This window comes from Cervus canadensis, chromosome 14, assembly GCF_019320065.1.
Source record: "Cervus canadensis isolate Bull #8, Minnesota chromosome 14, ASM1932006v1, whole genome shotgun sequence".
Taxonomy (NCBI): domain Eukaryota; kingdom Metazoa; phylum Chordata; class Mammalia; order Artiodactyla; family Cervidae; genus Cervus; species Cervus canadensis.
The window spans coordinates 21,860,482-21,883,114 of NC_057399.1; the positions used below are offsets into that span (position 1 = coordinate 21,860,482).

The following is a 22,633-nucleotide window of genomic DNA, read 5'->3' on the forward strand; positions in this document are numbered from 1 at the left end:
TAGTTAGAGAGGTGACTGTTACCTTCTCCTTTGCTTTTCTCTTACACTGTCCTCTTGTATCTTCTTTTTTCCCCTTTGAAGTTTTTTTGAAATTAATTTTAGCCTAATGTTACAGCATGGTAATGATAATGTATTTATGAATGTGTGTATGTGTGTGAGCAGAGTGATGCCCCTCTTCCCTGCACTACCTTAGTCCCACTTTGCTCTGGGCATGAATGCTTTTGTTCAAGAGTTTCCAAAGAAATGGTTCTTATGTTGGCTGAAAGAGGCTTGCTTTTTAAGGCTCTTAGAATGAAAAGTTATATCATAAAATTACTGTTGGTCATAATCAATGAACACAAATTCCCGCTACTTATAGAAATAGAAGAAGCTTATTACAATTTTTGCTCTGATCTCCTTTAATTAAAAAAGAATAATTATTGAGTCTTATCATTTTCCAGGCATTATTTTGGGCTCTTGGTTGAATTCGAGATGCAGGTGGGCTGGAGAAGATATAATGATGACTAAGAAATGGTCCTGCCCTCCCCAAGAAGTAATCTCAGTGCAGTGTGATGAGCATTGAACTAGAGATACATGCAGAGTGATATAGAAGACTGTGGGGCTTTAGAGAATGGTTTTTGAGATGAGTTGTACAGGGTGGGTCTATGGTAGAAAATGGTATTTCATTATTACCTATTACCATCACTCTGGAAATATAGCCAGAATAAAGGAGATCAGAATGAAAACCAATCTATTTGTAAGAATGATGGCAACACTAGTGTCATTTTACTAAGAGGAAAATAGTGGATCTATTTGTAAGGTAAGGTTAGAGGGTTTTTTTTTTTTTTATAGTTCTCATTTGTCTTATATGTAATTTCAGCCCATTTTCTTGAGAAATTGAAGACTGTTGTATAGTTAGTGATTTTTCTAAAGGTATAGAGTTTTAAGTTGTGTTAAGTTGTTTTATATTATGTTAAGCTCTGTTAAGTTTTAAGCTGTGTAAACTTAAGTGGACTGGAGGTATCTTAGCCTAGGGACCCTGTAACTATTAGATACAACAAGAAATAGATGAATAAAAGGGCAAAGTTTTGGTTTCTGATTTATAAAGTTCTTCTATTATTTCCATCCTTTTTTCAGTGATTTTAAAAATATTTCTAAGATGCTCAGTGTCTTTTATCAGGTAAAACATCATGTATCTGAGTATTTGGACACCCATTCCTATTTTATAGGACTTCCCTGGTGGCTCAGTGGTAAAGAATCCACCTGCCAGTGCAGGAGACCTGGGTTCGATCCCTGGGTCAGGAAGATCCCCTGGAGAAGGAAATGGCAACCAACTCCAGTAGTGCTGCCTGGGAAATCCCATGGACAGAGGAACCTGACTGGCTACAGTTCATAGGGTCACAAAAGTTATAAAGTTCTACTATTATTTCCATCCTTTTTCTGTGATTTTACAAATATTTCTGAGATACTCAATGTCTTTTGTCAGGTAGAACATCATACATCTGAGTATTTGGACACCCATTCCTATTTTATATTCTAACAGGAAAAGTCTGTAGCCCTTCATAAATCAAGGAAGAAGTCAAAAGAAGAACAAAATATATCAGATGACCCTGATTCTACTGGCTTTATTTATCCTTATAATGACCTGCTGGTATGGGCTGTGCTCATGAAAAGGCAGAAGATGGCCATGTTCTTCTGGCAGCATGGTGAGGAGGCCACGGTCAAGGCAGTGATTGCTTGTATCCTCTACCGAGCAATGGCCCGGGAAGCCAAGGAGAGCAACATGGTGGATGATGCCTCCGAAGAACTGAAAAATTACTCAAAGTAGGAGTTCTCCCTTCACCTCATACTTAACATCGACACTTCTTAGAATGGTTAGAAACGTTTATCTTCCTCACCCTAGAACTTGTAAGAGGTGTGGACTTACAGCGGTGCGTTTCATGGACTCTTCCATAGATAAGGCTCTTGAGATATTTTAAGGACTAAAGGAAAGAGAGGTGGCCCTTAGTTCAGGAGACTTGGGTTCTTGTCCTGGGGCCAGCTCTTTACTAACCGTCAAATGACTTGCCCAGATTGTGGGACTTTAGTTTCTTTTTTTTTTAATTTAAAAATTCTTTTTGGCTTCACCACATGGCATGTGGGATCTTAGTTTCTCAACCAGGGACAGAACCTGTGCCTCCTGCAGTGGAATTTTGGATTCTTAACCACTGGACCGCCAGGGAAGTCCTGGGACTTTAAACTATAAAATGTTCAATGAATGATTTTGGAAATCCCTCCTGACCATCAAACTCTTTGATACTAAGTTATGTTAAAAATTGTTGTTTACTTTAAGGACCTCTCAGACAGGAAAACAGGTAAATATATTATATATTAAATGCCAGAGAGTGATGATGGAAGATAGAAAAGTTAGGAATGTTTTGGTTTTTTTTATTTACTAATGCATGATGGTAGTAGGGAAAGAAGAGAAACTAGAGTTAGTTAATAGAAACTAATTTACAATTTTTATTTAAAAAAATTTCAGAGAATGACAGTGTCTATGTTTTAGAGAAAACAACCTCCCAGAAGATATCCTGGGGGTGTCCACAGGTCTAGCTTCTTACTTAAGTCATCTGTGTATTTTGTAAAATCTTAAAAAAAATATATAGGAGTGAAGGGTTTCCACAGTTTTTCCTTAAATGCTAGTTTGATTTTGAATAGTTTTTTCTGGCAAGAATTCTTCATTAGGACCTATCAGGGAGCCATACATAGCTTGTTTTGTGGTATGGAGTCACTTTTCGGGAATAGCTCAGGGACTCTCGGTGGAAACCCTCTAGGTCTGTTCCTTCAAGAAAGGGAGAACAATCTATTTTCTGAGCTGCAGTCCCTTTTAAAGTAGCTTCTGCATTTTGCTGTTCCCTCTTTTCTCCTGGTCTTTTCTGAGTCTCACATATAACCTTTTGAATGTTTCTGGGACTCCGGCCTGCCTTTATGCTTGCCGCTCACCACTGTGTCATTGCAGACAGTTTGGCCAGCTTGCCCTGGATGTGTTGGAAAAGGCCTTCAAACAGAATGAAAGGATGGCCATGAAACTGTTGACCTACGAACTCAAAAACTGGAGCAATTCTACCTGTTTGAAGCTGGCTGTTTCTGGAGGGTTGAGGCCCTTCGTTTCACATACTTGTACCCAAATGCTACTAACTGATATGTGGATGGGGCGTCTGAAAATGAGGAAAAACTCTTGGTTAAAGGTATATCTACTTGCTTTATAGAGTTTAATGTTATTAATAGTTCAGTCTGGAGGTCTGTCTCTTTTTATTTGTCCCTTGTTCCAGGAGAGTACTTTCAGGAAAACCAATTATTAATACTATTTTTGATTCTCACAGATGAGCAGAGATCTTCACATTGGAACCTCTGACAACTACTTTATCTCCCACTCCTATGGTTTCTTTTAAAAAATGGGCATAATTTTGCCAGCCCAGTCCATTGCAAAGGCATATTCATGAGAAAGTGGCTAGAAGTTAGAAGCATGTACAGACCTAAGTAAGATTTCATTATTAGTATTCACCACTGCCCTGATCATTATAACAGAAGTAAATGAGACTTTTTACTGAAAATTGTCTCAGTTTAAGGATGCTAACCCATGATAAACTAAATAAAATTAGCAATTGGTTGTGCTCATCTAATGTAATGTTTCAGGAAATAAATGGCTGTTTTGTAAAGCTGTCCTCAAACACATTTGTTCACACCACTATATCCAAATTTTTGTATTCCATTATAGTTTAGCCTTATCTTTCATCTTGAATTAGAAATTAGAAACCCTTATTCTTGAGAACGTAATAACTTTCTGCTCCTTGTATACTTTACTTTTATATCAACAAAGAGACTTAAGTGAAGCAAGACTAAATGTTTTTCCCCTAAACATGGTGAGCTGACAAAGAAGACTGAATTAGCTACTTAAACTCTCTGACTTGAAGCAAACCATATTGCTCTCCATGCCTGGATCCTAATTTATCAGTGCTTGGCTTGTAAGTTTTGGGAACACTTCCATAAATAATTATAAAATGACTAGTTTGAAGTGGATGAAGACTGGAGGAAGACCTTATAGAGTTTTATGTGGAAAGGAAAGCTCATGTAAATGCTTTTAGGGAATAGACTCTAAACCCTTCCTTGGAAATGGGATATTGGTGTCATTGAACACTGTTTCATGAGCTGATTGTTCTGCAATGGTCAATGGCAACAGAATGTGGAGCTTTTCAGAAAGTAGATTAGGAATTAATTAGTGCAATATTATCATTGTGTTTGATAACTATGATGTTTCCAGACCTAGAAGATTGCATGTATTTTGGGTTCAACATCTGAAAAGAAAACAAACACACAAACAAACCAATCCCTACCAGAACTGGGACAAGTCCAGAGAACTTCCACAGGAGATCAGGCTTTATAACAAAACAACAAAAAGTCATTTCAGCATGAAAAAAAAAAAATTGACAAGGGCATGACTTTAGTTTATTTAATCATGAATGGTATAGAGTCAGGGTAATCTTATTTTCATTCACTGAACCCCAGAATACTGGGGCTTAATTTTAGCTTGAGATAATGTTCACCAAGGTGATTCTCATAGAACTGAGTAAATCCAAGCTCTTTACCCTGAAAGGCCATACAAGTTGAATAGACTATAAATAAATTCATGAATGATAGCAATAGAGTGAAAACTTTGGATGTCTGGAGTTATACCTTCTGTGGGTTTTACTGGCAGAGAAAATGTATGTGTGATGGGAGATGGATGTAAACAGAGGGACTTGGTATGTTTTTACATTCTTGTTTAAAATATAAATAAATTTTATACTGTTTTATGTGATAATAACTACTTAGTGGCTTGAAAGAATTATTCAAGCAATATGCTCATTGAAAAAGAAGACTTCTCAGTGTCTTGCCTCTAGTTTTCTTTTTTTAATTGGAGGATAATTGCTTTACAATGTTGTGGTGGTCTCTGCCACACATTAATGCGAACCCCCTCCTTCTTAAACCTCCCCCCCACTCCATGCCATTCTACTTCTCATCGTCATCCCCGAGTGCCAGGTTGGGCTCCCCATGATATACAGCAGCTTCCTGCTAGTTGTTGTTGTTTAGTCACTAAGTTGTGACTCTTTTACAACCCCGTGGGCTGCAGCCCACTTTTCCATGGGATTTCCAGGCAAGAATGGGTTGCTGTTTCCTTCTTTAGGGGATCTTTTCGACTCAGGGTTTGAACCCAAGTCTTTTGCATCGCAGGCGGATTCTTTACTGTCTGAGCCACCAGGGACAGAGTGCTCCAAATTCAAGTTTGCCTTTTGGAAGTGTCTGAATTCTTTTTTTTTTTTTTTTTTTAATATTTTTAATCCACAGTTAGTTGCATCTGTGGATGCAAAGCCCACATATATGATGGGCTGACTGAATCCCACTGTTAGGTTGTTCCACATCAGCCGTCCTTCTATAGGTGGACATTTATGCTCAGTTGCTTAGTTGGGCATTTATGTTGACACTAATTTTTTTGCCATTACAGATAGCCCTGCAGTGAACACCCCTATCCATATGCTTGGATTCATGAGTATTTCTGAGGGAGACGCTTCTGGTATTGGAATTCTTAAGTCAGAAAATATGTATACAGTCAGGGTAGCCACTTAATTGGGGATGGATTTGACGTTTCCCATACACCCAAATCTTGACTTTATTTGGATCGTATGTGTGTCTTGTATAACCCTCACTACCTGCTTTGTTCTCCTCCTTTGAAGATCATCATCAGTATTCTTTTCCCACCTGCCATTTTGACACTGGAGTTTAAAAGCAAAGCGGAGATGTCGCATGTCCCACAGTCCCAGGACTTTACATGGTATAATGGTGACCAGAACGCCGGCACTCCCAAAGAAAGTTCTTCTCAGGTTAGTGGGATATCATGGTGAGCTAAGTTTTCATGACCTGGATGGCACACAAATATACACAGACACATAGCTTATTTATTAACAAACTATTTAACAATCTTAATCACATTATAGTATGGTCACGTATACTATGTTTGATAGTTCTGATTAACCTCCATATATGATTAGGCAAAATACCCTATTTCTGCCAAAATCAAAGACTCTATTATATCTAGGAAGCTGCTTAATATTTCATTTTCCTTTGTGACTAGTGGAACAAATAGACTTATTGTTTCTTGAAAGCTATAATAAGGGATGCCTCACAGCCTTCAAAATATTTTATAAAATGCTGGTTTAGAATTTGTGCTGATATTCACTGTTTCATGCCACAGTTTTTTCACTTGTTATCTGCAGTGAGTTTGGATAGTTTTACTTGAATTCCCAAAAGTGTACTCTTTCATGGGTAACTTGAGCTGGTTCTCTTGCAACCCGTCTTTGCCACAGAGCCTCCAATATGCTGTCTGCACATCCATTTTTTGAATTTTATGTTTCAAAATTGGATCATTGCTGATGAAGTTGCCATTTACTATGAGATGTTCAGTTCAGTTCAGTCACTTAGTCATGTCCGACTCTTTGTGACCCCATGGACTGCAGCACGCCAGGTCTCTCTGTCCATCACCAACTCCAGGAGTTTCCTCAAACTCATGTCCATTGAGGTGGTGATGCCATCCAAACATCTCATCCTCTTTTGTCCCCTTCTCCTCATGCCTTCAATCTTTCCCAGCATCAGGGTCTTTTCAAATGAGTCAGTTCTTCGCATAAGGTGGCTAGAGTTTCAGCTTCAGCTTCCAATGAATATTCAGGACTGGTTTCCTTTAGGATAGACTGGTTGGATCTCCTTGCTGTCCAAGGGACTCTCAAGAGTCTTCTCCAACACCATACTTCAAAAGCATCAATTCTTCAGTGCTCAGCTTTCTTTATGGTCCAGCTCTCACATCCATACATGACTACTGGAAAAACCATACCTTTGACTAGATGGACTGTGAAGTGTAGTGAACATCTTTTCTGGTACTTAATACTTCAGTGAGGCTACTTCTTTAGCTAGTGTCTTGTCTGATGGGCTTTTGTACTTATGAGGTATTTGTTATAATGTTGAAAACATCTTTGATAAATGTTAAATGAAAAAGAATTAATTATAGTTTGTATGGCTGGCGTCTGTTGTGATTGGTTGAGTATCCATTCTGATTGATAATGCCAGATCAGTTAACCAGATGAGTTATTAAATATTTTGACTATCATGACTCTGGGTATGTGTGTTCCTCTTCTATCCCTCCTTCCCTCTCTTCCCTTTTTTTCTAAGCCTGATAGTTCTGTTTGGGGTTCTCAGAGTACAAGATGGCAGGTATATTCTAACCTCTACAGAGTGTGTGAGAAATTCTCTGTTGCAAAACTGGGTTTTGCAAGTTGTCCTAATTGTGATTGTACTGGTTAGATTATATGTTTACTACTGCTGCTGCTGCTAAGTCACTTCAGTCGTGTCTGACTCTGTGCAGCCTCATAGACGGCAGCCCACCAGGCTCCCCCATCCCTGGGATTCTCCAGGCAAGAACTAAGTTTAGACCGTTCCATTTTTTTTTTTTTTTTTCAAGGAAAGAAAAGAAATTTAGTGCTGGCCTAACCTTATTAGAAATGGAAGGCAATCTTTATATGTGAGACATTCACATGCACATGTTTGATTCTATATGGTCTCAAGGCTAACAGTACAGCCTTCTTTCACTGTTTTCCTCATTTGGAGTTCTATTTCATGCCTTAAAGCTGCAGAATCTTTCTCTCTGGTAAGCGCACATGGCCAAGAACTATCTTTAAACCAGGCTACATTTTAAGAGACTTCACTCTGAATCACCCTAACTGGAGAACATGTCATCATCTCCTTGAATCTTGGTGGAAATATTCATGCTTGAGCAATTTTTCCAACACAGGTGTTTTTCCAGTACTCTGCTTTCCAGCCACAACTCTTGGCAGATGCTCTTGTGTATTTTATTTGATATCATAACCAGATACAACATCAAGAACTTCATATACATGTCATGGTATTTGGTCTTTGAATTTAACTCAGAGATAGGCTCAATGTGTTTTTTAAAATAATTTTGTTTATTTTGGCTGTGCTTGGTCTTCATTGATGTGTGGGCTTTTCTCTAGTTGCGGCAAGTGGGGGCCACTCTCTTGTTGTGGAGGACGGGCTCTAGGGCACAGGGGCTTCAGTATCTGTGGTGCATGGTTTATTTGCTACGCAGCATGTGGGATCTTCCCGGATCAGGGATCGAACCTGTGTCTCCTGCATTGGCAGGTGAATTCTTTACCACTGAGCTACCAGGGAAGCCCTCAATTAATGTTTTATAATATAATAATAAGAGAAGTTATTTAACAACAAGGTCATTACTTAAATAGCTTTCTGGAGTCTTTCTGTAGTGGTACTGATATCATTAAAATCACAGTATATGATGACTTTTAAAATCAGTTCTAAGCCATAGTTCTAAGCCATTTTAACTCTAGGCTGGTTCAACTCTGTTAGTAACTGGCTCAGTTCCTGTACTTCTAAATCACGTCTCTGATTCCACTGTCCAAAGTGACATGAATAACAGAGCTATAAATCAGGCTCTGAGAAAACCCATCTAGAGGCTTGAGGCCTCAACATTTAAATTTTCTTGCTATTACGTGGATAATTCAGGCAAAACTTGATTCATTCCTTGGCTTGGAAAGTCTTGGTAATCATGCAGGTCTGGTGTTCGAGAGACATTTTTTGTGGATAGGTTGAAGAAATAGGCTAGTCTGAGAGGCACCGTAGAACGTTCCTTTCTTTTCATTTAATATGACTTTCATAATTTACAGAAGTAACACATTTCCTGTTAAAAGATTAAAATCATGCAGACATCTGTGAAGTAGGATGATACCTCTTTTGCTTTTCTTTCATCATCCCTAAGTTTCCTCTTTTCAAAAGTAACCAGGGTGCAAGTGCTTTTCCCTTTCTCTTTCTTTTTTTCTCTCTCATGGCTCTTCTGAGCAGACACCTCTGTTAGTCACATTCATGCAACCACTTCCTTGTCACACAGATACTCATTTCTCACCACCGACAACTGTTAACCCCTTTAGGCTGACCCATAACTTTTGAGAAACTGATGGAAAATGCTTTCCCTAGAAAATGCATGTGCAACACAAATGCTTGCATATAATTGCAGCAGGTGCAAAGAACTCCATAAGCTCAGAGTCCGTGAACTTCAGGTAAAGAACCTTTGTTGTTAATGAGTAGAGAAGCTGTCAAAGTTGGAATTCTTAGACTAACACTGAGCCTGACTTCCCTGTGACTTGGGAAAGATGTATCACCAGTCTCTATCCATTTTGTCCTCCTTTTATATGGAAACAATTCTATTCTCTACTTAATTGATTTCATAAGGACTTTATTTATATGAATATCCTTAGGTTCCAAAATTACTGATAAAGGAGATTAAAAAGAACAGGAAGAGGGACCATTTTAAAATGCTTGGAACTACTCTTAGTTTGAGTAAATTTGATTATGGGAGACTCAACTTGCTTTTCAGAAATGCCCTGTTCTCTTTACCCTGTCAAAGATAGATAGAATACATGTAGTTTTTCTTCTGTTCAAGACTAAGATTGTAATTTGGCAGATGGGTGCCCAATTAATTTCTAATATATTTATTATATTTATGAAATATATAATATTTTAGATATTTTAAAATGTTAGTATTTAGTTAAAGCTCTGACAATAAACAATTATTTGTTCATTTTACAGAAAGACCGTGATTTGGAAAGGGGACCTGATGAGAAAACAGATGAAAGTCAGCACTTTGATTTAAAGAGTGGGCTCCAAACCCTTCCTTGGACCAGGAAAGTCTATGAGTTCTACAATGCTCCAATTGTCAAGTTTTGGTTTTATACGGTTGGTCTCATTTAAAAAATTATATATAGTATTCAGGATGGTTAATTGCTAATGATAATGTTGATAGTGACATGCCTAATTTACCAACTTGTAATAAAAACGTAGTTTTTATAAAAAGTGGGAGGCCTGGCAAAGGAGGTAGGAAAGAAGATTGGAGGGAGGTGAGAAAAGGTGAGGGCAGGTCTCTCCTACTTTTGGGGAGTGAAAGCACAAGCATTTTTTTCTTCTTCTGAGTGCTTATAGTTAGCACAGCTGGAACTAAACATTTGAAACTTTGTGGAACAATAAAATGAATAATAGTGGTTGTAGAATTAAGTGATGGGGGTGGATTCATTTCCCATCTTGAGCAAAAATGTCAGTAGTTGAATTGATTTTTTTTCTTTGTAGGACTGTTGTGTAATATAGACTAAAAATGCAAGTGTTTATTGTTGTTGTTGTCTTCAGTAGCAAATACTTATAAATATATGGAGAACAACACAAATTTTAGAAGAATTGAATCAAATACTAAATCTGTTATGGATGGAGAGATAGAGAAAGCAATAATTGTACACTAAATGTATTGAGTGCTTTTTACATTTATTTAATAGTATTTATTTTTCTAATGCTTATCTATCATTAAATTGCTTATGGTCAAGGTTGTATATTTCTAAAACATCTGAAGTCATTATAAGAGGATATTTATCTAAATGTGTTATATTTCAAAATATTTCCTTGCCCAACCACACACTTGTTTCATATACTTATTAAATAAGTACATAGGTCCAAATAACTTTTATGTTTTCAAAAAGAAAATCTCATTCAGATGATTCAGGTTTTACCATTTTTGTGAATATGCAACAAAATCCTAGAGACTCTGATAGTAGCATCAAGAGAATTTAACCAACCCAGGGATCGAACCCAGGTCTCCTGCATTGCAGGTGGATAATTTACCAGTTGATCCACCAGGGAAGCCCAGCCATTGTCACATCACTGGGTAGAGTATTCAAGTGTTTCTTTCCTTAGAAAATTCCAGCTTATGAACTCTTAGAGACAGGAGCAAACTAAGCAAATAGAACCACAACAACAATGATTATGATGAAAATAGCTAGGAAAAAGAACAGACTAGCCAACCATATCTACCCACCACAGTGAACTGTATTAGCTGTGAGCACAGGCATTTTAGTCATGGCTGTTACATTGCTAGGTTATGTTACGTGTACTTTATTAAAGAAGTGTCTTGTTGTAAATGCTATGATGAGAGAGCAAAAGTGTAAACATTTTTGGATATCTTTTAAAAACCTGGAAAGAAAAAAAAGGGTCAGAAGTAGTACCACCAGTATCTACAATGTTTTAGTGTTTGGCCACCATGAAACCAATGATAACGATGTAAAAAACGTCTGCTTGACAGTACAAGTTTATTTAAATTGTGTCCCTATGGGATCATCAAACATATTAAAACTATGAAATACAGATCTAGAGAAGTATAGAATTTACTTTAACTTTCTTATATGCTTCTCTATTAAATGTCTTAACTCATAGGTAATGCTAATAGCCGTTATGCCTGCCTGAAATGCCACCTATTGTATATGTCAATATGGTGTAGTCAAAAGTGATTTCAGCCATTCTCTATGCAGAACTAAGCTTAGCAGACTTATCAAACTTAGGAAGAGCTCAAAAAGATTTGATAAATAAGGTTCAGTTTAAAATGATATGGTTCTCATGAGAATGAACACACACACAGGCATTTTTCTCTCTTTTGATCTGGGATTTGTAATGCGTGTTTATCAGCTAGCACCGTGCATGGTCTCTGAAGATATTGGAAGGGCTGCAAGTCTCATGCCTTGTTGGTGATAGAGAAATTGGTAAAGCCTTTCTGGCTGGCAACTTAGTATGTGTCACGTTTTTAAATGTGTGTAGCTATTCTGCTTCTGGAAATTGTAAGACATAAGAATGTTAGATAAGATCACAAAGCTGTTAATCACCATATATCTATGTGTATGTGTTTACTGTGCTTTAATTCTTGGAAGAGACTGGAAATCTAGGTTTAATATATATACAGCTTAAACATACATTTCTTGATTGTCTATCATGTGTTAGGCTGAGTGCTTAAGTTCTGTAGATAAAAACGTCAACAGTCTTTAATTATAAAGATTCACAATCAGATAATACTTTTCTATCAACCAGGATATTTTAATCAGCATAAAATAAAATTCTCAGCAGTAATAAACATTACAACTTATTATATTTGAAAACAGTCTCCTACAAATACTGCTCCTTTGGCATCCTTAGGATACAAGTTTTATGTTTAAATGGAGGAGGAGGTGTGCGATTCCTTCTTGGCTTGTTGTTAGCCTGACTGTGTCCATGCCAGAATGTGCAGGGTTCTGAAAATTCTGATCAGGAGCCAACAAGATGAGACCCTGCCCACTTTCATGTATTTGAGAAGAGTGCTCTTCTTTCCTTCCACAGAATCATAGAATAGAGAACTGTGGATTCTTGTGCCTTCCTTGATATTAGGTCATCAATAATCAGAAGGTGGTCCCAGTTATATTTCCTTGCTATCATGTTGAAGTCCATGTGATTTCTGTTGAGTTGGGTCCATGTCTGCTTGGTATCCTCCACTATGACTCACTCATGACCAGGGAATGCGTGTCCCCCTCACAGATGGTGTACTTGGCATTCCTTATGCTGTTCACTTACACCGTGTTGGTGGAGATGCAGCCCCAGCCCAGCATGCAAGAGTGGCTCGTTATTATCTATATCTTCACCAACGCCATTGAGAAGGTCAGGGAGGTGAGTTACCCTTTCTCCCCTTGTCTTCTGTACATCTCTGCTAGAGGTGTTCTGGGATGGGATGGTGAAAATGGGGAGGTCAAAGGTTGAGGTGGGGTGGGCAATGATCCTGAATTGGCATGCTATAGGAGGGTAATTGGGGGAAATTTCTGATCTCAACCTTTTATTGTTGCCAAATAATTTCTCTTGGTTGCCGCTCTTTGAAAGCAGTTATTTTGAGGACATCTAAGTGTGTTTATCAGTCACAGAGTGATAGTGTCTAGTTGTTATTAGACCCTCTGACTGTTAGATTTCCCATCCCTAGAGTGTTTTTTTTTAATAAGATTGATTTTCATATAGTCTAACTTTACTTACATATTATCGGTTTCATGTCACATAGTGGCTAAAGTTGTAGAGAATTCATGTAGAGCCTTTGAAAATTCCTATAAACATCCCTCTGGGGCAAGTAGTCCAAGAAACAAAACAAAGAAAACTTTTTATTTTTAATTTATAGTGAGTCATTAAAAAAAAAAGGGATGAATATTCCCATTCAGTTATAATGTAATCACTTATAGTATGCTGCTGCTGCTGCTAAGTCGTTTCAGTCATGTCCGACTCTGTGTGACCCCAGAGACGGCAGCCCACCAGGTTCCCCCGTCCCTGGGATTCTCCAGGCAAGAACACTGGAGTGGGTTGCCATTTTCCTTCTCCAAAGCATGAAAGTGAAAAGTGAAAGTGAAGTCGCTCAGTCGTGTCTGACTCTTAGTGACCCCATGGACTGCAGTCTACCAGGCTCCTCCATCCATGGGATTTTCCAGGCAAGAGTACTGGAGTGGGGTGCCATTGCCTTCTCCAACATATAGTATAACTTAGACTATTTTAGAATCATTGTATATATAGCTCTACCTTTGTTCATTTACATATATTAAATTTGTCCTAGAGCTATTATGACCAATACTGTATATGATGTAGATATAGTCTTAGTAATTATATTTATGTTGCCTGCTAGTTACTATTGTGGAGTTTATAGATTGTAGAAAACAATTCAGCAGAAAAATGTTCTCTAAATTCTACCATTCTTTTTAATGCCTCAGGAAAAATGGGTTTACTGTTTGACATTTCAATTTGTCTGACATCCTTTTGTAGGGGTAATTTCTTGTAATAGTGAGTTCTAATGTCACGTTCAATTTGCTAACTGTTCACTAACAGCAATAGTGGGACCAGATTATAGGATTCTTTCATTTCTTTGCACTAGGCTATTCATGAAATGGCATTGCAGCTATATTCCATTGCAATGTTGAGCTTTAAAATTGTCTCAGTGTTTCCCTGTATTAGTTTAGGATTGATCAAATCTAGAAAAAACTTTTCTTTCTTCCTTCTTTTTTTAAATTTCTGGTTGGGTTTTTAAATAGTTGACCAGCATTAATAGTCACATTAAGCTGTATTTATAGAATTATTTAAATAATTCATTCCCCAAGGATAACTTACATCTCCAAAGCTGCCTTATGATCTAAGGTTTGGCAGGATTCAATTCCTCCGTAAATGCACAGTTGAAGTATTGAAGATCATATTGATGAGACTCTTGAGTTATAACCCATTCTTTGTTTCTTTCTTTCTGTCATGTTTTAGGTCTGTATTTCAGAACCTGGGAAATTTACTCAAAAGGTGAAAGTATGGATTAGCGAGTACTGGAACCTAATGGAAACTGTGGCTATTGGTCTGTTTTTGGTGGGATTTGGCTTTCGGTGGGGTGACCCACCTTTCTACACAGCAGGAAGACTGATATACTGCATCAACATCATATTCTGGTTCTCACGGCTCCTAGACTTCTTTGCTGTGAATCAACATGCAGGTCCCTATGTGACCATGATTGCAAAAATGGTGAGTACTGTCTGCTGTATAACCTGGTATTCTTTTAACAGTTCTACCTGATTTCATGGTTCATATTCAATAGTATTATAACTTTTAAAATTATTTAAAGAAGTACACACTTCATCACCACTTATTGTATAACTTAAATTCATATTTAACAAATGTCCCTGGATAGCATATTGGATAGTTGACTGTGATACTCATCTTACCCTTTTGGTTAGGGCCAGATGATGGGGGATTCAGTTGTATTTGTCTCTGAGCTCGGTAAGCTGAAATACTGATTTGTCTTGTCTCTCTACCCTTAGCCAACTCTTAAATAGTGATTACTGTGGGCCACACCCTGTTCTAAGTACTTTGTATATATTAACTCATTTAATCTTAAAAACAATTTTAAGAGATGGGTACTATTATCCACATTTTACATTCAGGGAAATGGAGTTTAAGTAAATTTCCCAAAGGAGTAAGTTTGGGAGCCGGGATTCAAATCTGGACCAGCTGGCTCTGTCTGCCATCTGGGTTCACTGTGCACTTGTATAAGCCCTGTCTAACTGACTTTGCCCAGGACTTAAGAAGGACAGCACCTCAAGATCTTCTTTGCTTTTTCTTCTAGAATATTCACTAACAGGGAAGGGGGCAAGCTCTTGAGAAGGAAGAGTTTTGTTGAGATAAAGGAAGAGGACAGTAAAGGGAGAACCTCCAGGATACCAAAGATAGATTTCTGTTACTTTATACTTTTCTCTTAGACCAGCAATATTTTCTCTGGCCTTGGTGACATTGGTGTTAATTTGGTAATCTATGCTGAGGTAACCAGTGTATCCCAGTGACTCAGTACAAGTTTATTTCTTCCTGATGCAAAGACTGATGGGTGCTCATGGAGGCCGGCCTCTATCCAGTGACTGAGGGATCTCGAATCCTTCCTTCTTGGGGTATACCCATGTCATTATGTGGCTTCTGAAGTTTCCTATGACAGGGAATAAGAGGGATGGAGAAAATCCCATGGAGGAGCATGCTTTTAAAGGGATGGAGCAATTTCTAACTGCTCTGAAGGGGAAGTGAGTCAAATCGCTATTATTCCACAGCCCATTGGCCAGAACAGGTCATGTGGCTCCTGCCTCGTGGAAGGGAAGCTAATAGGAAATTCATGGTGTAAGTTTCTGCCACAGTGAACAAGTAGATTAATCGGATGTATTAATATATTTAGTAATATAAATGAATTATTTGAACGAACTTTTCCAAATTATAATACGTGTGTATGGTACATGTATATATGGTATGCACTCTCAAGCAGTCCTCCATTGCATACTAAAACAACCAGGCTTACTTTGTTTTTTAAACTTTTTATTTTGTACTGGGGTATGGCCAATTGACAAGCAACGTTGTCATAGTTTCAGGTGAACAGTGAAAGGATTCAGCCGCACATATACATATATCTGTTTCTCCCAAACTACCTCCTTTTCAGGCTGCCACATGACGTTGAGCAGAATTCCCTGTGGTATACAGCAGGTCCTTGTTGGTTATCCATTTAGAGTATAGCAGTGTGTACATGTCCATCCCAGACTCTGTAACTGTCTCTCCCCACTGTCCTTCCCCCTGGTAACCGTAAGGTCATTCCCTAAGTCTGTGAGTCTCTTTCTGTTTTGTGATAACTTCATTTGTGTCATTTCTTTGTAGATTCCACCTATAAGGGATGTCAGATGATCCTTCTCCTTCTCTGTCTGTCCTGCTTCACTCAGTGGGACAACTTCTAGGCCCATCCATGTTGCTGTAAATGGCACTATTTCATTCTTTTTACTGGCTGAGTAATATTCCACTGCACAGATGCACCACACCTTCTACCGTTCCTCTGTCACTGGACATTTATGTTGCTTCTTGTTGCTATTGCTGTTTAGTCATTAAGTCATGTCCAGCTGTTTGTGACCACCAGACTCCTCTGTCCATGGCTTTCTCCAGGCCAGAATACTGGAGTGGGTCGCCATTTCCTTCTCCAGGGGATCTTCCCAACCCAGAGATTGAACCCATGTCTCCTGCGTGGCAGGCAGATTCTTTACCACTGAGCTACCTGGGAAACCCCAAGGTTGCTTCCACGTCTTGGCTATTGTAAACTGTGCTGCAGTGAACATTGGGTTGCATGTATCCTTTCAGATCATGTTTTTCTCCAGATACATGCTCAGGAGTGGGATTGCAGGGTCATATTGAAGCTCTATTTTTAGTTTTTTAAAAAACCTCCATCCTATTCTCCATTGTGGCTGTACCAATTTGCATTCCCACCAACATTGTAGGAGGGTTGAATCAGGCTTACTTTTACTGCAAAGACTAACTGAGAGTTAATGAACCACTGGATTTAATTTTATAGTTGCTTTTACATCTTTTTTTCCCCCCCTTAAATTCTTCAGTTTGCTAAGTAGCCTGGAATTGTTCAGCAGATTCTTGGCCTGAGCAATTTTCTCAGACTCTAAATACTGCTGAAGATAATCCTGGGAATAAGGAGCCATTTTACAAATTTGAATTACCCTAATTTTTTTCTTTTCGTAATCTCTGATGAAAAGTTAGATATTAGCCAGTCAAAAGCTATTCATATTTCATCACTTCTTTAAAAAAGCACAGATTCTCTTCTGTTAGTACATTTAAATTATTCCATAGGCTACATGAAACATGTATTGTGCAGAGAAAACAAGATGTTTTAAACAAAGGAAATCCAGTTGTTCATGGAATAGGTATGTTGGTCAATGACTAGACAGTCTTATTATTGGCAGGTATAATTATGATGACTCCAGGTATTTTATTTGTTTTGAATTTCTAATCTATGTGAAAATTTTGGCTGTGCCATTTTTTTTTAAATTTTTTATTTTGTACTGGGGCTCAGATGGTAAAGAATCTGCCTGCAATGAGGGAGACCTGGGTTTAATCCCTGGGTTGGAAAGATCCCCTGGAGAAGGGCATTGCTACACACTTGAGTATTCTTGCCCGGAGATTTCCATGGACAGAGGAGCCTGGCAGGCTATAGTCCATGCGGTCACAAAGAGTCAGACACGACTGAGCGACTAACACTTTCACTTTCATTGGGGTATAGCGATGAACAATGTTGTGATGGTTTTAGGTGGACAGAAGAATGATTCAACAATACATGCACATGTATCCATTCTCCCCCAAACACCACTCCCAGCCAGGCTGCCACATTACATTGAGCAGAGTTCCATGGGCTATGCAGTAGGTCCTTGGTGGTTATCCATTTTAAATACAGCAGTGTGTACATGGCCATCCCAAACTCCCTAACTATCTCTTCCCGCTGGTGACCATAAGTTCATTTTCTAAGTCTGTGAGTTTGTTTCTGTGCCATGCTTTTTTGTAGACAGCAAACATGTTCTACATTGTGATCATCATGGCCATCGTCCTCCTGAGCTTTGGAGTGGCACGTAAAGCCATCCTTTCACCAAAGGAGCCCCCATCCTGGACCCTCGCCCGAGATATCGTATTTGAGCCATACTGGATGATATATGGAGAAGTCTATGCTTCAGACATAGATGGTATGTAGAGGACTCCACCACTCTGTGGAAATAAAACCCTTGTAGACACTCAGAGTTGAAAAGAACTCTGGAAAACAACCATCTGAATCTTAAAAATGTCAAGAGTTTGTGGTATTCTGCTAAGTCAGTATGCTAAATATTTGTCCATGGTCATAGGACTGTGATTCACCTTGTCTCTCATTCTTTTAAATTCTTTCTTTGCAGTTTGTTCAAGCCAGCCATCCTGCCCTCCTGGTTCTTTTCTTACTCCATTCCTGCAAGCTGTCTACCTCTTCGTGCAATATATCATCATGGTGAACCTGTTGATTGCTTTCTTCAAGTAGGTTATTTTAATCAGATATGGTTATTTTGTATCTTTCAAAATGGGTGAAGTATTTTGAAAGATTCACATGTAACCTTTGTTTTAATGCGTATCATGCTTTATTACTGTGGTTTTATGGTTTTAAAAATATGGGCATGGGAATACTGGTAGGAAGGTAGTGGAGTGTGAGAAGAGAAAAAAACAACAGACTAATAAAAACAGAATTAGAAGAGATCATACACTGTAATTAAGCAATAATTTGGAATCATGGGGAATAGCAATTAACGAGTTGAAAGTTGACTAGAGAGTCCTTGATAACTTCCCTTCATCTGCTCTCATGATATTTCATCCTCTGTTTCCTTCAATATCACGTCACTTCTTCTCAGCCTTCTTTCCCTGGTTCATCATCTTCTCTCCAGCCTTTTAACACTGGGGTTTGTCCCTGGGCCCAGACCTTTTGCTTATGCTTTGCTTGGTGATCTCTTTCAGTTTCCTGTAAATATGTTCTATATCTTGACAAACTCCAACGTATATCTTCAGCCTACGTCTCTTTCTTGCACTCCAGTTCTATAGGTCCAGCTGCCCTGTTCCATTGCCAGTCAGATGTATAATAGATTTCTAAGCTTTTAAATGTCCAAACTCTTGATTTCCCCTCTTTCCCAATATACACTTATTCTTCTTATAGTTTTTCCCACATCTTTAAAGAAGACCACACATTTCTGTCACAGCTTCGTCTTTTTTTTTTGTCATCCAGGCCAAAAACCTTGGCCTTCTTATTGCCTCTCATATTTCTAGGTTTAGATTGTCAGAAATACCTTTGACTCCACCTTCAAATAGATCCTCAGTCCAACCACCTGTCATACCTCACTGCTACCACCACAAAGCCTCCAAAGTATTTCTCTGCTTCTGTCTTTGGGCCCTATTTTCTTTTCTCAACACTAATGACACTCACCAAACCTAAGGATGTTATTTAAAAGTGCAGCTGCCCTTTCCTTCCATCATCTCCTTGGCATGCCTGGTCCCCCTTACCCTTCTTTCTTTATCCTACTCACTTATATATACAAATATATGTTATAATTTATTTATATATTACTTTTTGCCCCCATTTATCTCATTCTGGAATATAGACTTCACAAGAACAAGTTTGGTTTTTTGCTTTTGGGTTTTCTTTTTTCCTTTTTTGCCTATGAATTTATCCCAAGCATTGAAAATAATTTAGTGGATGAAAGAAATCAAGTGACATGATGGGAAGCAACTAGTTTTTTCTGAATGCCTCCTTTATGCCAGGCACTGTATGAAGTATTTTATTTATTATCTTACTGAAAAGGGAAAGGGAAATCAATGCATAGAAGCTAAGTAAAGACAGTAGAGGAGATAAGGCTGAAAGCAGATAAAATAAATAAAAACACAGGCAAAAAATGACTGTTGTTGCATATGTATGGGGAAAATCTTATTAGTTATTACAAGATTATATGATAGCTGTCATCTCTCTTTAGTCTCACCATTTTATGAACTTGTAACATTTGCTGGTGTTTAATTGTTATAGCTTTTATCCTGACATTTCAAATAAGATCAGTGGGTATGAGATTTTTGTTTCTCAAAAATAGCAGGTGTCAAAAGAGAGGCTGAGAAACCCTCCCACAGGCCAATCTTGTCACTGTGATGAACACACAACGAGAACCATACAAGCTGCTTCTTGTTCAGCTGCTAAGTCGTGTCCCACTCTTTGCAACCGCATGGACTGCAGCATGCCAGTCCATGTCCTTCCCTGTCCTTCACTGTCTCCCAGAGTTTGCTCAAACTCATGTCCATTGAGTCGATGATGCCATCCAGCCATCTCACCTACTGTTGCCTCTTCTCCTGTCTTCCATCTTGATCTTTCCCAGTTATCAGGCTCTTTTCCAGTGAGTTGGCTCTCTGTATCAGGTGGCCAGAGTATTGGAGCTCAACTTCAGTATCAGTCCTTCCAGTGAACATTAAGTGTTGATTTCCCTTAGAATGTTCTTCCAAGTTGAGCAACCCCAGATCTGTCTACTTATCCAAAAGCCCCTTTCCAGAGTCTGTAATAGTTAGGAAGAGCCTGACAAACACTGAAGATCGCCACCTGCTGGTAGACATGCTGTAGTCTCACTTGGGCTGGGAGTAGCTTGGAACCTTGGTGATCCTCAAACTTGATTGTGTAAGAGAATCACTTGGAGGACTTGCTGAGAGAGGGATGACTAATTTGGTCATTCTGGGGTGAGTCAGTAAGTGAAAGTCACTCAATCATGTCCAGCTCTTTGCAAGCCCATGGACTGTAGCCTGCCAGGCTCCTCTGTTCCTGGAATTCTCCAGGCAAGAATACTGGAGTAGGAAGTTGTTCCCTCCTCCAGGGGATCTTCCCAACCCAGGGATCCAACCCAGATCTCCTGCATTGCAGGCAGATTCTTTATTGTCTGAGCTGCCAGGGAAGCCCCATTCTGGGGTAGGGCCCAAGAATTTGTATTTCTGACAGGTTCTCAGGTGATGCTAGTGCTGCCAGCTCAGTGACTACACTTTAAGAATTGCTGTTAAATCCAGTCATCAGTGCTTCCTTCATCTATCTTATGTAATCTGAGACTTTCCCTTTCCTTTCTCCTCTCTTTTTTTAAATCTCACTAAGTGTCTTGCAGGGTCTTAGTTCCAGGGCCAGCATCCCATGCCGTGGCAGCATGGAGTCTTAACCATGGATGCCAGGGACCCCCATTCTTCAACCCTAAACTGTTTTTCTCCGGGATAGTTTGAGTTTCTTCTCTGTACCATTCCTGCAGTTTAGGGTAACTTGCATTTTTATTTGTCAAATTTGTCTGCCCTTCTTAAGTGCTTCTCTGCCATCTTTCTCTAAAGGAATAAATTCTATATTAGCCTAAGCAAAATATTAAGATAGATATTTCATTGTGCCCTCCCCACCCATATCATATTATAGACTTAGAATTATATAGTTAAGGATGACATGTTGCTTGAGAATGGGTACCACTCATGACAACTTCATCACAAGCTCTATAATATCAACATATTTTTCTGCACTATTTGTCTATTGTAATTGATATAATAAAGGGAAAAAATCCAAAGTAGCCTACCAATATGGAGTTACTTTTATTATAAAGTTAATGTAAGTAATTGATCTAGCTTCTAAATCAAAGTTCTGCTTATTGGTTTATTTTAGGATGAATTGATTTTTATTGCCTGCCTCATCTTTTTCTTTTTTTTTTTCATTTGAGTGTTTTAGGTAGGGTTATTCTAGCACTTCTCACATTTGATAATTAGGAGAATCTCTTCATAAGATTGTTAATATAGAGGAACATTAAAACTGTTTATCATTAAGGGTGACTTATGGACTGAAAAGATCTTATGTGAAAAGAGATAGTGAATCAGGAATAATGTTACTTCCAGATGATAGTTTCTGTTCATTGTATTTAAAATGTTAGCATTTTCTTTTCTCTGATTGTAATTTCTACCTTTTGCATATTCTGATTAGCATATTTTATTGTAGAGGATTAATGTGTGTTGTTTGGGAAAGAAGAATCATAAATGCAATGGATATTATTTTTATTGGCTAACTACTGGTCACATGAGGTGAACCAATCATAAGCTGGAAAAGAAAGCAGTAATCTAACTGTCATGTTTCAGGATTCTGTATTAAAACACTGTCCCTCTTTTACTGCAACTTACAGTAACGTTTACATAGATCTGAAATCCATTTCAAATAACCTGTGGAAATACAATCGCTATCGTTACATCATGACCTACCATGAGAAGCCTTGGCTGCCCCCACCTTTTATCCTGCTGAGTCACATTGGTCTCCTGCTTCGTCATCTTTGCCAGCACCAAGCTCCGAATGACCAAGAAGAGGGTGATGTTGGATTAAGTAAGTTTTTAACTGGTGGAACAGGAGAAAGAGAGTAAACAGCAGAGATCCAAGGTGAAGACACCTGGAACATTGTGCCTAAATTCAGGGCACAGGTTGGAAGGCTCTGGGAGTTAAATTAAAAGATGATCAGTTGGGAACCTGGGTCTAAGTAAATACATTGATCTCATTATGCGGTTAAAGTATCTTTTGCTAAGAGTAATTAATAGTTTGAAAGAAAGAAATGGATAGGAACAGAAGCTCTGCTTGGATTTGTAAAGGCTTTTTGTCACCTGGAAAACCTGTATTTTCTCTGTTTAACTGAGAAGTCATCAGAATAGTTCCTAGAGAGTAGTAGTCCCAGTGACCCATTCTTATTCCCAGTTGATGAAGATGAATCCAAATCGAAAGGATACAGGTCTTATGGATTAAAGGAAATAGATAAACCAGACTTTGTCTAACTTACTCACTAGAGTCAAGGCTCTCTGGTTCTCTGATTTACAGAATGTG

The 22,633-nt window shown here is 38.4% G+C and overlaps 1 protein-coding gene across 4 annotated transcripts in view; it reads left to right on the forward strand.

The window, feature by feature from the left end:
- Nucleotides 1-22,633, forward strand: part of TRPM6 (transient receptor potential cation channel subfamily M member 6) — a 174,667-nt gene that overhangs the window by 107,684 nt on the left and 44,350 nt on the right. For all 4 annotated transcript variants that reach the window (XM_043487140.1, XM_043487141.1, XM_043487138.1 and 1 more), the window contains 9 exons: nucleotides 1,523-1,803; nucleotides 2,978-3,206; nucleotides 5,730-5,876; nucleotides 9,664-9,810; nucleotides 12,454-12,582; nucleotides 14,191-14,442; nucleotides 17,783-17,957; nucleotides 18,162-18,276; nucleotides 21,951-22,144. In XM_043487140.1, the coding sequence (XP_043343075.1) occupies nucleotides 1,523-1,803; nucleotides 2,978-3,206; nucleotides 5,730-5,876; nucleotides 9,664-9,810; nucleotides 12,454-12,582; nucleotides 14,191-14,442; nucleotides 17,783-17,957; nucleotides 18,162-18,276; nucleotides 21,951-22,144 (1,669 nt within the window). The remainder of the gene's footprint in view (nucleotides 1-1,522; nucleotides 1,804-2,977; nucleotides 3,207-5,729; nucleotides 5,877-9,663; nucleotides 9,811-12,453; nucleotides 12,583-14,190; nucleotides 14,443-17,782; nucleotides 17,958-18,161; nucleotides 18,277-21,950; nucleotides 22,145-22,633) is intronic.